General features: G+C 42.5%; 1 protein-coding gene across 1 annotated transcript in view; it reads right to left on the minus strand.

The window, feature by feature from the left end:
- fstl5 (follistatin-like 5) overlaps positions 1-13,341 on the minus strand; it is a 134,878-nt gene that overhangs the window by 99,948 nt on the left and 21,589 nt on the right. The window contains exon 4 of the mRNA XM_061079209.1: positions 6,004-6,252. Coding sequence (XP_060935192.1) covers positions 6,004-6,252 — 249 coding nt within the window. The remainder of the gene's footprint in view (positions 1-6,003; positions 6,253-13,341) is intronic.

Consider the following 13,341-nt stretch of genomic DNA (forward strand, 5'->3'; position numbering starts at 1 on the left):
TTCAGGAAGATTGCAGGAAGCCATTAGACTTTATAAAAGTCTGATGCAATCTAACAACACCGGCTCATCTCATTATTAAAAACAGAGCCGATGCAAATCTTGGATCCATCCTTCCCCAACTGCATGATGCAACAGCAAAGTAAATGTTGCAGTGCAGCCGTACAGTAAGCGGTAAATGAAAAAGAATGTGACACACTCAGGAGGGTTTATTAGGATCTGAATGTCTGAGGGTTTTCTCTAAGTGTGAGATCTCTCAGATAACTGGACATGCTGAATGCACTGGATCCACTCGCCTGATGTGCTGCGATTTCCTGATTGCCTCCACTCGTGGTGGAAGTTGTCTTCTGCAGAAACCCGCTCTCCTCCATGCTCACGTTTGGATTGGACAGGCTTTTTGTGCACCACTTAATTTTCAATCAGATCCGATCCTGGCTACATTGCCATGCGGTACAAAGGGAAAATGGGGGTCATATGCTTTCCCATAGTGCTAATGAGAAGCTTCAGTCAACACATGGCTGTCATTTTTTATCCTGTCTTCCATAGAAGATAAGAGGCACTCGAAAAGGCCTGGCTGACAAGTCCTGTCCATTTCCCACAGAGACACATCCAACTGGGACCAGAACCAATAGTGGCTCGGCTGACACGCGTATGGATGGCAGATGAAAAGCAGCCGCTTTAAGTTCAAGATTTTCCCACGGGATTAATTGTGTGTCCATCAAATGAATCTGAGGCAGAATGGTCACTGATCATAAGATGCCAGGACTCGTCTGCTGATGGAACGTATTAAGACGTCATGATGACATGTGAATAAAGTAAATAATGGAGTCTGTTTAAGTATGGACCCAATGGCATTGAAACGATTATATTCTGCTGAAGCACTTCCATTCCTATTTCAAACTAGCATGTTTAATGTATATTCCAATTTTGAAATTACTAGCAATACCATATATTACCCAAGAGAGCTTTAAATATGCAAATCCACTTTACACGCACACTAATGGTAAATGGGACCCGGCTCCAATAACCAACACATTGTTTTATGAATATTTGAAGTTGTGGAGTTTAAATCAAGTTGACCTGCGATTTAAATAATTAAAACTAGGTCTGCACTGATTGGCCACCGAATGCAAGTGGCTGATAAATGAGGGAAAAAGAAACTTGGTGACCAACTGATTTCATTCAATTCTGTGAATCTATAAAAAAGTCTCAGCCAATTTGTGGCAGTGGGCAGAGTGTTAAAGTCGCGGCTGGCATTTCATTTCACTGGCACTGACAGTTCAGTTGTGGCATTTTGTTTTGAGTTGAGTTATATATAACTCCTCATTTAATGTGCTGGACAGAAGGGAGACCTTATGCTTCTGTAATGAGAAGCTTCCCCTGCTGGTGAGTTGGAAACAACTGAGTGAAGAATTCAACATAAACATAAAAATGGGATTATGATTATAACGTTAGGGAAAAAATACCTATGATCATTGTTTATATCAGGGTAACACGCATCAGTCTTTCAGGGATTAGCTTGCACCACTAAACAGGCAATAAGAAACCCATAAAATCCTTTTTGAATGCATTACATTTAATGTGCTGGCAAAGTGCACATACCCCCTCTGAAAGAAATGGCATAATATTTCTAATGACAGCTTCAAAAGATTTTTAAATAAGAGAGCACTAAGCCAAGGCCTGTGTCTGCCGAGTGATGAGCGAGTGAGGGACAAGACGACCGCACCAGACACACTCTGGAGAGGAAAGTTTCCAGAGAGAACATAATCCAACCTGGACCCAAATGTAGCATTGATCTTAGCATTTAACAAATATTAAATCCATCTACTGTCTTCTAAATGAGGAAATCTACATGAGGAATGTTCCTGTGAATCGTATGGCTGCCATTGGTGTCACACATATATAAACCAGATGTATGCAGGATGACATCACCAGATAGTCAGAATTACCTGTCTGTCTGTACGACTTCATGTTCACCAGAGCCTGGAGACATGTTCAGACCTTAACACCCACCCCTGGTGAGTTGATGACAAAATGACAGGTGAGAACAAATCTAAGACCCCCACACACTTTCTAGTCTGCTCCAATCAGACTCTGGTTGGTTTTCCCCCATCGTGTGATTCATTGAGGCAGGTGTGAACACAGACATCACACTTGGCAACTCTCAGAGTTTGAACTAAAAGGCTCCTGCAACCGGGTGTACTTTGGCTTCTGGGAAGCAGCAGGACGAGCAAACTGTAGCAGCTCAGGTAGCAGCAGCTGTACATTACATTTCATTGCTGTTTCTATCACAATAAGATGTGCCAGTCCAGAACATGGGTCCTTCTTGATGTGTTACTGTCGTGATCTCACCTCTGACACATCCGACCAACAGTCTCACCCGGTTTGAAGTGATTCATGTTGGGTTGCTTGGATTTTCCTCCATTTGAAAAGCAACCAAACCAAAGAAGAACATCATCTGATTCAGACCACAGCAAATAGAATCACAGGTGAAAACACCCAACGAGACTTGCAGACTAGGGAGGATGTATTCAAGGGCAGAGATGTGTTTGAGTACTGTCAGCATGCTAAACATGCTCCCAAGGACAATGTCAACATGTTGATTTGCAGCACGTTTAATGTTTAAGTCTCTGTTGCACTGCTGGAGCTGATGGGAGTTTTACAGGTACAGTATTTGGTGATGAAGCAAAGTGACAGTAGAGTTTTTTTATCAGATCACCAGAGCTGTCAGAACCCATTCTGTTGATATCCATTTCAAATTGTACAGAAGTCTATCCAGTAACCAGTGTAGAGACATGTCACTTAACAACCAAAAATGACAACTTCCTGGTTGCACAGGAGGAAAGATGGTAAGAGCTTCATGCTGAGGAGGAGCCATTAGAAGGTGTGAGGGGGGTGACGTTGAGTGTTAGATGTAGAGCGGGCTGGTAGGGAAAGATATTTACTTCCTTTTTACAGATCACGTGGCAGCAGCACAGACCTGAGACTCCTGAGATGTGCACCAGATGATGGCGGGTGACGACCTGAAAGACCCTTGATCAATACAATACTCTAGAGACTGTAACTCAGAGTAGAGAGACAAAAAATCACGAATAATCCATAAGCTCCCTAGTCAGTGCAGGAACTAAATGTTATCAGGTGAATGGGAAGCAGATGAGCGAGTCTGGTAAACTATAGTTCATCTCGTAACAATGGTGATCAGAAGTAAACTGTTGCTTTCCTTCTTTTCAGTCAGTATTCTACACCTGACAAGGAGAAGGAGACAAATGGGACCAACAACATATGGAGGTATGGAAGAAACAAACACTGAATTGCAGGAAATTCATTATTATGCCGTGATAAGGAGGAAATATCTCCAGCTTGCCAGGTGAATTCAACCCATTACCTGGAGGACAAATAATCAAGTGACACATTAAACATGCCACCGAGGGCACATTCCCTTCTGCTCACTAATAACCTCTGAATCATAATGACATCTAGATTTGGTTTTAAGCTCTATTACATTTGCTCAATTATCCATTTCCTCTGATTGCCACCGCGGATGCAGCAAAGGACACAAATCCTCTGCAGCTGTTTGTATTTCAGGGAAAAACGCTTCTGTTTTTCCTCTGTTCAAGTTTTTCGACTGTAAACATCGTTTTCTGTAATTTATGGTTTTAAATGATTGGAAAGTGGAGAGAGGGAAAAAAACAATGCCTTTAGGAGAGATTACTAATCACTGCAGCAGGTTCCCGCGTCCTCCTCCTGGAGCTCTCATCCAATGTGAAATTGATTACACATCAGTCAGAGTACAAAGAAAAACCGTTTGGACCGAGCTAGGGACACGATTCTTTTTTTTTTTTTACTCCTTCTTTTGGCTGCTGTTGATCTGATATCGATCGCCTGACATTGGTCAAATATCCCACTCTGCATTGCGGGTAGATGCTGATTGGGTGTCGAGGGGTCGTCTGACAGGACAGGACAGGGCGCATGAATGAGGCTGATTAGAGCCGTCACCCACCGGGGATGTGCCATTGATTCGAATGCCTTTTTCTGTGATTGGGATGGAACAGACGCTGTGATTGTGATCATTGCTTCACAGACACTGTCTCTGCACAGGCTGCTCCCTACGTATACCAAGCAGTGAGGCCGCTGCCGCTTTAAGACGGCTTGTACTGTATTTTGTCTCTTGTGTAGGGAATTTACTCCCTGTAGTTTGGCTTTGTTCGTCTATAAATTCAACATTCCAGCAGCGGAAGGAACTTGGCAAGGACGATGTGCCGTTTCTTTCTCAGTTAATCCGAGGATGTGAGGAGGACCACACAGAGTTTTTCATGTGCTACAGTAAAGAGATCCAAAGACGCCCTATGTCTCCTGTGAAGTTACTTTTCAAAGTTAACAAGGTAGCGAAGACACCCTGTCGAATCGATGCAGAGACTCGGTCAAGTTGCTCATGAATATCGTGACTATGCCGCCTGTGAGCAGTCTGCCACTGCTCGCCCCCTTTGGCCCTGAATGAAGTGGATGAGTGTCGGGAGCTCTCACTTCACCAATATCCACCTTCACGAAAGAGAGAGCGGCCTTGTTTCCAGGGACTAAGAATAATTGGCGTGTTTATACAATCAATGTTAGAGAGCAGTCATCCTTCTCTGGGGAAATATGAACACCAGAGCAATACCACCTGCTCCCGCCTTTAAAGCGAGCTGTGCATTCTACAAAGGCTCATATGACTGGTTTCAGATCGCGCCCCTAATTGTGATTCATGTTGCATTTACGATGAAACGCTGCATCGTACGTGTCAATTCTTCACGCAAACGGCTGTGATATGTTTTACACTGTCTTTTGTGTTAGCGAAATGATGTTGTTCTGTGACAGTACAGCGTGATTTCATGTCACTTAATGCACTATGTGTGCTTGTATTTTGACATTAAGAATTAAGATGTGCAGTAAAATATGCATTTGCTTCAGACTCAATTGTTTTTGCTGAGAACATTAAAGAAACCGTCCCTAATTATCATGCAGCTTTTCATGTTCGTCCTCTGTATATTACTCCCACATGGATTCACCCACACCATTATTTCTTCTCTTTGCCAAATGAGACAGAAGACGCCTGATGGATCCACTTCCACGGAGCACAGTGATTCCAACAAGAAGCACGTGTTGTTAAACAAGAGGCAAAGTAAACGGATTTGCTCACATCTGCTGTCTGCTGTATGGAGACGGTAAGAAAATCTGCACAACAACAACTCAAAAATCTCACTAATTAACACATTATACCTTTTTTGTGCCTTTTTTAACTCTACAAAAACTAAGGAATAAAAATGAACATTTGTTTTGACGATAAACAGCAACTTTCCAAAACTGACGCTGGTTCCTTGGAAAATACTAATTTACTGAGACTCAGAGATGTTCGAAAGAGGAGAGCTGATATCTATTGTTCTCTTTTTAATCGCCACCTGAAAGCAAACACATAAGCAGAATTTGTTCCTGTGAACCAGCTGTCCTCATATAGTCAACAATTTCTTTGCTTAGCCAATTAAATATATAGTCTGAGTTCATAACTTTTGCTTTGCGGGTGTTTTGATGTATTTTTGAAATCTTTGGGAGTTAGGTGATGTGAAAATGGATATTTTACCAACCAAGTCAAAGAATCAAAAGGGAAATCCCCAATGATGGGAGAGGGCTGGTGGTTCAGACTTTCTTAGCAGCCGCTATTTGGCGAATGGTCATTTCCCACCTTGAGTCTCTTGCTCAGTGATGATCCAGTTATCACGCTTCTTCCATCTTGAAAAAACTTTGTTGAATAACTTGTTTTTTCTATTCTTCAAGGTCTTCAATAACCTAGATATCGTCCTGTGCTCAACATGTCAGGCAGAACACTTACACCGGGTTAAGCATTCGTGTCCCATGGAACCAACTGTACTACACAGGATGAGAGCAGACGAGCAAAGGGCACCGAGCGAGACTCCCAGCATCCCCTGCTCCACACATCATCCTGCATTAGAGAAAGGTCACACGAGCGCTCACCTTTGTAGAAGCACTCCTCGCTGTGCACGATGGTGATCCTGTGTCCTCGGAGGCACGAGGCCCGGTGCAGCTCACAGTGGTTCTGGTACAGCTTCCCGTCGGAGCCGCACACGGGCTTGTAGTGAGGTTTACAGTGATCCAAGCACTTGCAGTCCCCTTGGCCGGTCTCATGGTCCACCACGCAGTGACGCCCCAAGCCACAGTACTTGTGTTCACAGGGACCTGGAGAGCCATTGTGTCCCATAAACCCTGCAGAAACACATAAAGAGAAATTAAGTACTTTTCTTCTGTCCACAACAAAACCAGGAAGTCAGGGCTTCAGTTCTTATTACAGACTTGGTCTCATTTAGGCTATTGCACGTTATTTGGTCTCAAACGTAGTGATGACTGATCTTATTTCGTGAAGTAAATCATAAAAACATGTTACTATCCTCTTGGTTGTAATTATTAATAATATAGCAATAAAAAATAAAGTAAAACACAGGAAGGTTTAAAGTTTATTTAGCTGAAGAACCCAGGGCACTGTTCCTCATGCTAGGTGATGCATAGAATACACTACAGATGTGTTCATGTTTTTGATAAGTTTGGTGTTACTAAGTTATTTGGTGCCATTAAAAACAGGGTAGATAACGGCATTATTGAAAGCTTCGACTGACTCATGATTGGTTGAGCTTTTATTTTGATACCACAGCTACACACTGAGATCACTACTCCACAGATTCTGGCTCTTATGACCATCAGGGCGAAAAATGGCCGTGTTCCTACACAAATATACATTCATCTCCAGGTTAAGACGGAGGGAGCAGTTCTGTTTGGGTTTCACAGTGTCCAATATGCCCTCACACAAAGTGACCTCTACAATGACACAAGGTTAAATGTCATCAAGTATTCATTAGATCCGAGGGCTGAGGAGATGAGGGTACGAAATGAAAAGAAAAGCGAAAAAGTGAAATGTGGGAAAAGTGTCCTTGAGTGAAACGTTTATTTGTGACTGGCTCCGGGATTGCGGTTCTGCAGCGGACCCTGAACTCTGACCACAGCGGGGGGGAGAGATTCCCAATGGGGATTAGTGGAGTGGCAGGAAAAATAAGCTAATCACGGATCCAAACACTGCAGCTTGTGGGGTTTTCCAGCAGCAGTGAATAGTAAATAGTATCGGAAATAGTATAAAAACTTCATAAGAGAAATGAGAAGTGCTGTTGGGCCGTGAAGTGGAGTTCACACTTTACGAGGACGGGACTTTCCTTTGAGAAATCATTAGAGTGAATTTGTCAGAGTTGAAGATTCTGCCTTTTCAACCTGTTTGGACACAGGCCACAGATCAGTCTGCACACTGAACTACATCAAGTATATTGGCTTTGTAATGGCTGCCGTCTCACTCTCACATCGCCCTTTGGAACAGTCCTCCGGGATCGGGGGGGGTGGGGGCCAATGAGCCGAGAAAAAAAACACAAAAACTCAACCATCGGAGCGGAGGTCTCTCAGAGCTTTCACGAGCTGAAGGGACAGCTTGCGATGAATACACACGGAAAATGATTATAGGTTTGTCCACTGCTTAATCCCTTCTGTGCAAAGGTCATTGTATTTGCAAACTGTTAGTGTGCAGTACTTTAGAAAACTGCCCGTGTAATGAGAGAGCAATAAAAGATATACATTGCAGCATTTAGTTTTTGTGTCCCAGGACAAACGGACAATTTAACGACCCGCAGTGAAAGCAGAAATGTTGAAACTCACATCCTGACACACTGAGCGTTACACAGACACACGCACAGGGATGATGAACAAAAGCTGTGACACGACAGACTCGCACTGCACAGGCTCATCGCACAGTTTCACAAATTGTTTTTTAACGAACTCAGTATAAATCAATTATCATGTCCCTTGCATATCAAGTTGAGAGCATATGTTTTATTGCTTTCAAAGAATTAGACAGAGGAGACGAGCGTAGATAGAGACATGACTGTGGTCTAAATCCTTGTTGGGTTCAATTGAATGAACACAAGCAAAGACGTGTCCAACTGAGAGTTGTTTTAATGTTTTGCAAAACTTTATTCAGCTAAAAAGAATAATCCATAGCCATAAAGAATCCAAACCATTCAAAGTCAGAATATGTACAAATTTAAACGTCTGTGTTTTTCATTTGTTCCCCCTCAGTATCAATTTAACCTAAAGCAAGATAATCATGGATTTATGGTTATGCAACTCAAAGCACTTGTGTGAGTTAATGATCATTCTTTGTAATATATCAATCAATTCTGACATGAGGCATTGTATGGAATGTGAACCCAAGGCTCAGGTGAATAGTTTTTTAAATCCAGGCGTCCAGAGCAAACTCCTCCAAATGCTGCCGGCGCAGTTTCCTCCCGAACAAACAAGCCAATGCAAACCATTTGCACTGCATTTACTTAAGATAAGTGTCCAACTGATATGCAAATCTCACGGAGATATAGAAAATTAATTCAACTGAGGTGCACACAGATCGGCATCCACAAACTTTACTCTCACGCTGCACACACTGGTTCACCACTGACCAATAAATATTGACTAGGGCGCAGAGCTTCGTGGCATTAATTACAATCTATGATACATTCGGCTTCGAGCACCGCGGTCTCCTGATATATAAACTCAGTGGAAAAGCAAGATGAACGGCCATTGTGCTCAGCCTAAACAGATGGTTATGGCCGATGCGTTCCAGCAAGGGAATCGCTCCTGTGGACGAATAGATAACACACTAAGGAGTCAGCATCCGCCGCTGTTGTCTCCATTTTAAAACACACACACAGAAAAAAGTTTCTACAGAGCTGTGTCTAATCACACCATCATCTAAAAGCCACATAATTGCAGGGTTTGAGTTTTTTTTCTTTCAAATGTGTAAAGGATGCATTTCAAATCCTCCTCGACACCACTGAGAAAATCTGTATCATTTAACCCGCACTCATTTCTCATTTGACAGCTATGTGGCTTTTTAAATTAAAATGTCTTCATGGATTTCTCTGAAGCTCTGTTTCAGCAGCTGGACGTTCGCGGTAAACAAGCCGAGTCAAAGCGGTAAGCCTTGTTCACATCCAGAACACCCCCCTCTGCATTATCCCTCCCGCCATCACGGAGGATTTAGACGAGATACAAGCGTGGACACTGTGACCCGATTGGAGCCAGTCAATTTGCTAGTTTATTAATTCCCTGCGGTTCCCTGGCATAATGATTATTCAGTGAATTTGTGTCGGCCAGCCCGGCCTCCTCTGCCACCAGCAGGGTCAGCGAAGGGCGCCGGCATCTGTCATCGGTATGCACGTCCAAGCGTCTGGTCATCAGCTGACATCGGGGACAAATGAGGGATCGTGCTCGGCCTTTCATTCATCGATGACCTACTACGTTTTCAGAGCGTGGAGAGAAATACATGATGTGCGGTGTGAACCCGAGGGCTGTTCATGAGAGTTTGGGATTGTAAGGATGCAGTTGACACACCTTCAAGGAGAATAGATCATGGTGAGGCTGGAGTGATTCAGTGTCTTGCTCAAGGACACTGCAGCAGCAGCAGCAGTAGCAGCAGATGCTTGTTGTTGAGGCAGATGGTGGGTTTGTTTATACCGTGCATCTCAGTTGATCAACAGATATGACAAAACAATGGTATATAACCATTTGATATGTTGTGATACAATGTGGTTTCAATGTAGAAGGCTCTGTTATAATAGTTCTTCTTTGCACAAAAGAAAAACAGTAACACAAGGAAACCAAAAAGACAATGCAGCAGAACCAGGGTTCAGGAACACTAGCATATTTAAAATCTTAACAGCAAAGCAGCAGAGGTGGAGCCTCATTGTCTGCTTGTTGCAATGACACTGAATATGTTTCATTTGGAAATCACATATTTTGCTGAGATTCAGGTAGAGAGGGTTGTCCAATAACATGAGGGTTGGTGGTTATTGCAATAATGGCAAACTACAGGTTCATGTCTGATGTTTTGATATGACTGACAGATCTATGCTATACTTGAAGACTAGACATTCACTTTGGTTATTTATTTGTCATCAGGAAATGACATAACTCTCTACACCCAACAAAAACCTAAAAGTTAAAATCAGTCGGTGCTATGACAGTTAACCTGAGGCCGTAATATTTCTCTCAGGAAACCAACAGTATCCAAAAGCTTCACTCACGACCCGATAAACATAATTCTGAAGTTTAATGAGAAGGTTCCAAATGTTTTTTTGAATTCTGATACTGGAGCTAATTTATTACAGATGGAAATTATCCCTGCGGTGTTTGCTGAGGGGATGTTTCAAGTAGAAAATTCTTATTTAATATTATGAAAATCTGCAAAAACTCCCAGTGTGAATAAATTCAGATGCAGAACAAATTAATCAAAATCTTCAGTCTGAGCATGTAGCCAACAACAAAGGTCCAGACATATGTTAGTCCAGTGTGCATCTTTTGAAGGGCATCACCCCTCCATACATGCATAATGTGGAGCACACGGTGTGAAGGGATAACTGAAGGCCGACATTATCAGATTGTCATTGCAGATGGATCAAAGCCTCGAAAATATCGCAGTAGACAAGCTGCAGGAGAAACACAAAACGGCCTAATGTAGAAACTGCCCTTCACCAAATGTGTAACAACCTGCTCTCTTTGTAAAAAACATTCCCAGTTGCCTTGACATCTCCACCGCTCAAGCTGAATCTAAATACTCACAACCACTTAACGCAATATGGCCCAATATTCTGAAGGATGTTTACTCTGATTCTCAACAAGTTCTCTATTTCCTTTCTCTGGCAAAAAGGAGAATGTTTGTTCGGTGCCCATCTGATGTTTTCCATTACAGCTTCACAGAGTCCTGGGGAGGGGGGGGGCGAGCCGAGAGTGGTAAACAACAGTCGGAGGCACTGAGCTCCCTCCATGCAGCGAGTTAAGCTGGCCCACAAGGCCCCGTGAAGGGGAACAAGGGGGGGGTGCAAATCACAATAAACAAATACTGAAACAATACAGAAACTTCTACATGGCACATAAACAATGTCACGATCCCTCACAAAAACTGACACGTCGCTGGATCAAGATTTTTTTGAAAGTACAAAGGTGCACACGGCTGTGAGGAGAGAAGAAGAAATACGTTTAAAGTTTAATGCATTCATGGCTAAAGATCTGAAATTATGAAATCTGCTATTTTCTATAACAATCGCTGAATTAGACCGTGACCATTAGGACTGCGTCGGAAACACTGAGCCTCTGAATGTCGTCGATTTATTGACAGCGAATTATTTGTGACATATTTATGGAGAGAGGAATTTAACGGCCAGTTCATTTTCCCCCAGCTTGAGTTATTGGTTTGCACAGTTTTGCAGATTTCATTTCAGATTTGCAATAAGGGAACCACGATTGTTTTTTACGCTTTTTTTCCCATTTCATAACAGGTAACAACCATCGGACGGTGTTTTGAATATGCAGGCAACCCTGAAACATGACATGTGAGGTTAAAAAATCAAAGCACTGTCTCTACCACACAATATCCAGCTGGTAAAAATAGCACCTCCATGTATTCAGTAATGAAAAATTCTAATTTAGTTTTGTTTGGCTCTGTGTAGTTATCCTTGGGCCATCAATTTCAAATTCATGCCCAAAAAAGCTGCTGCACCGCCAGAGGACACACACTCTGTAAGGGAAATAAAGCTTCAAGCTATTTCACAACTTCTGTTTTACTTCTCTTCTCAAGGTTTTTACTCAAAATCCGCAGCTCCCAACACAAACGCCCCCTGTGTCAAATGGAAGGTTTTCCCAGATTAAGCCTGTTCCGTGTGTACGAGTGCAAATGTGCATAATCATTTCTGCACACTCAGCTGTCAAATCAGAGAAGCTCCCGCGTTCTGAAATTCTGAGATAGATGCAGGAAGATTCTCCTGGAGAAGCCTCGGCAAAGATCCTCGGCAAATTTCGGAAGATGCAGCAACTAGCGGCGTTGTTATCTTCGGCTTTACGCATGTCAATTCAATCTGCTTTACCTGTCTGCCTCCCAGGTGCAGCCGGGTCTCCATCACCTGCTGAAATGCACATCCCCCCCCCATCTCCCATCATGTGCTAATTTGCAGCACTGTGAAAACACTTTTACTCCTGGTGGCATAAACAACTCGTGAACATTTTATGAGAAGCTATTTGAGGCACAGGGCGAACCCGCTATGTTTAAAACATTGATGACTTCCCTTCCACCTCGATGGGTGCCTTTCATCGTCCTCCCTCTGAGATGCAAAGCACAAGTAACATCTGTTGTGAAGCCATTCCTCAAATTTCAGTAATTTCACAAAAATCAATCACAATTTGCATAGTGGACCACTGGAAGTAGAGAGAACAGAGCCAGTTTCCTGCTGTAGTGGATACTGTCTTTGTAATTAATGTGGCCTTGTTCTTTCTTTTGCTAGTTTTGTTTTGTTTAATGAATTCAATCAAGTCCAGCTCCGTGTGAACAGAGGATAAGTCCTTGGTGTCATTAATAAAGAAGAAGGCCTTCTCCTTTTTAATGAAAGCTGAGCTCGGCAACCTGCTGATGTGAAACCTTGCTTGCTTTGCTCTGGTTCTTTCTGCTTTCTAACTATATTAGAAAGAAAAAAAAACATTTGATGAAGAGAAAGTGTTGGTTTTATCAATTCAGGCATTTAACCCTGACATGAGGTGACTGAACTGCACTTCGCTCTCGCAAGAAGCAGCCAAAAAACTTAGAAGGAACGGTTTTAGAATAAGAAAACACAGGCAGAGAGAATTTGTTACACTTAAACAAAACAGGAGATTTGTTAGTGCAGGTATAGGAGGCATACAATCCATGGAGGGGTTGTTTACCACTCAGCATTCATCTTGTGGCGCTCGACAAACACAACTGACACTAACAGACTGGGCTGGTGTTTGTGGAATCTAACACAAGTTTATTCATAATTTGCCGTCTGACACTTTCATCATCACAAACCAGACTACAAAAGATGTAAATAAAAATTAAACTGTATATATATAAACTGCTCATGGGACATTCTGCAGCTCGTCCATAGTCCAAGATATTAATAGTCATATCAAGGCTGTACCATAGTGTGTCTAGAAAAAGAGCCCTCACCCGGTTTTCTTTTTCGTATCTTATTGTTGCACGGCTTTGAATCAGAGCTGAGTTATTAGGCTTCTTTGACATTCATCCACAAGGAGACTCTTTAATGTTGCAGATAAAACATTTATTTTAGAATGAAAACATAAAATCTTTGTTTTCCCCCCACAAGGTTTTTCCATTTTTGCAGAAAATAGGTTCTGTTATCTCTGTAAACACTTTGTTCTGGGACATAAATTACACCCATTAAACCCCTCAACTGCAAT

Source organism: Limanda limanda, chromosome 10 (assembly GCF_963576545.1).
Source record: "Limanda limanda chromosome 10, fLimLim1.1, whole genome shotgun sequence".
NCBI lineage: Eukaryota > Metazoa > Chordata > Actinopteri > Pleuronectiformes > Pleuronectidae > Limanda > Limanda limanda.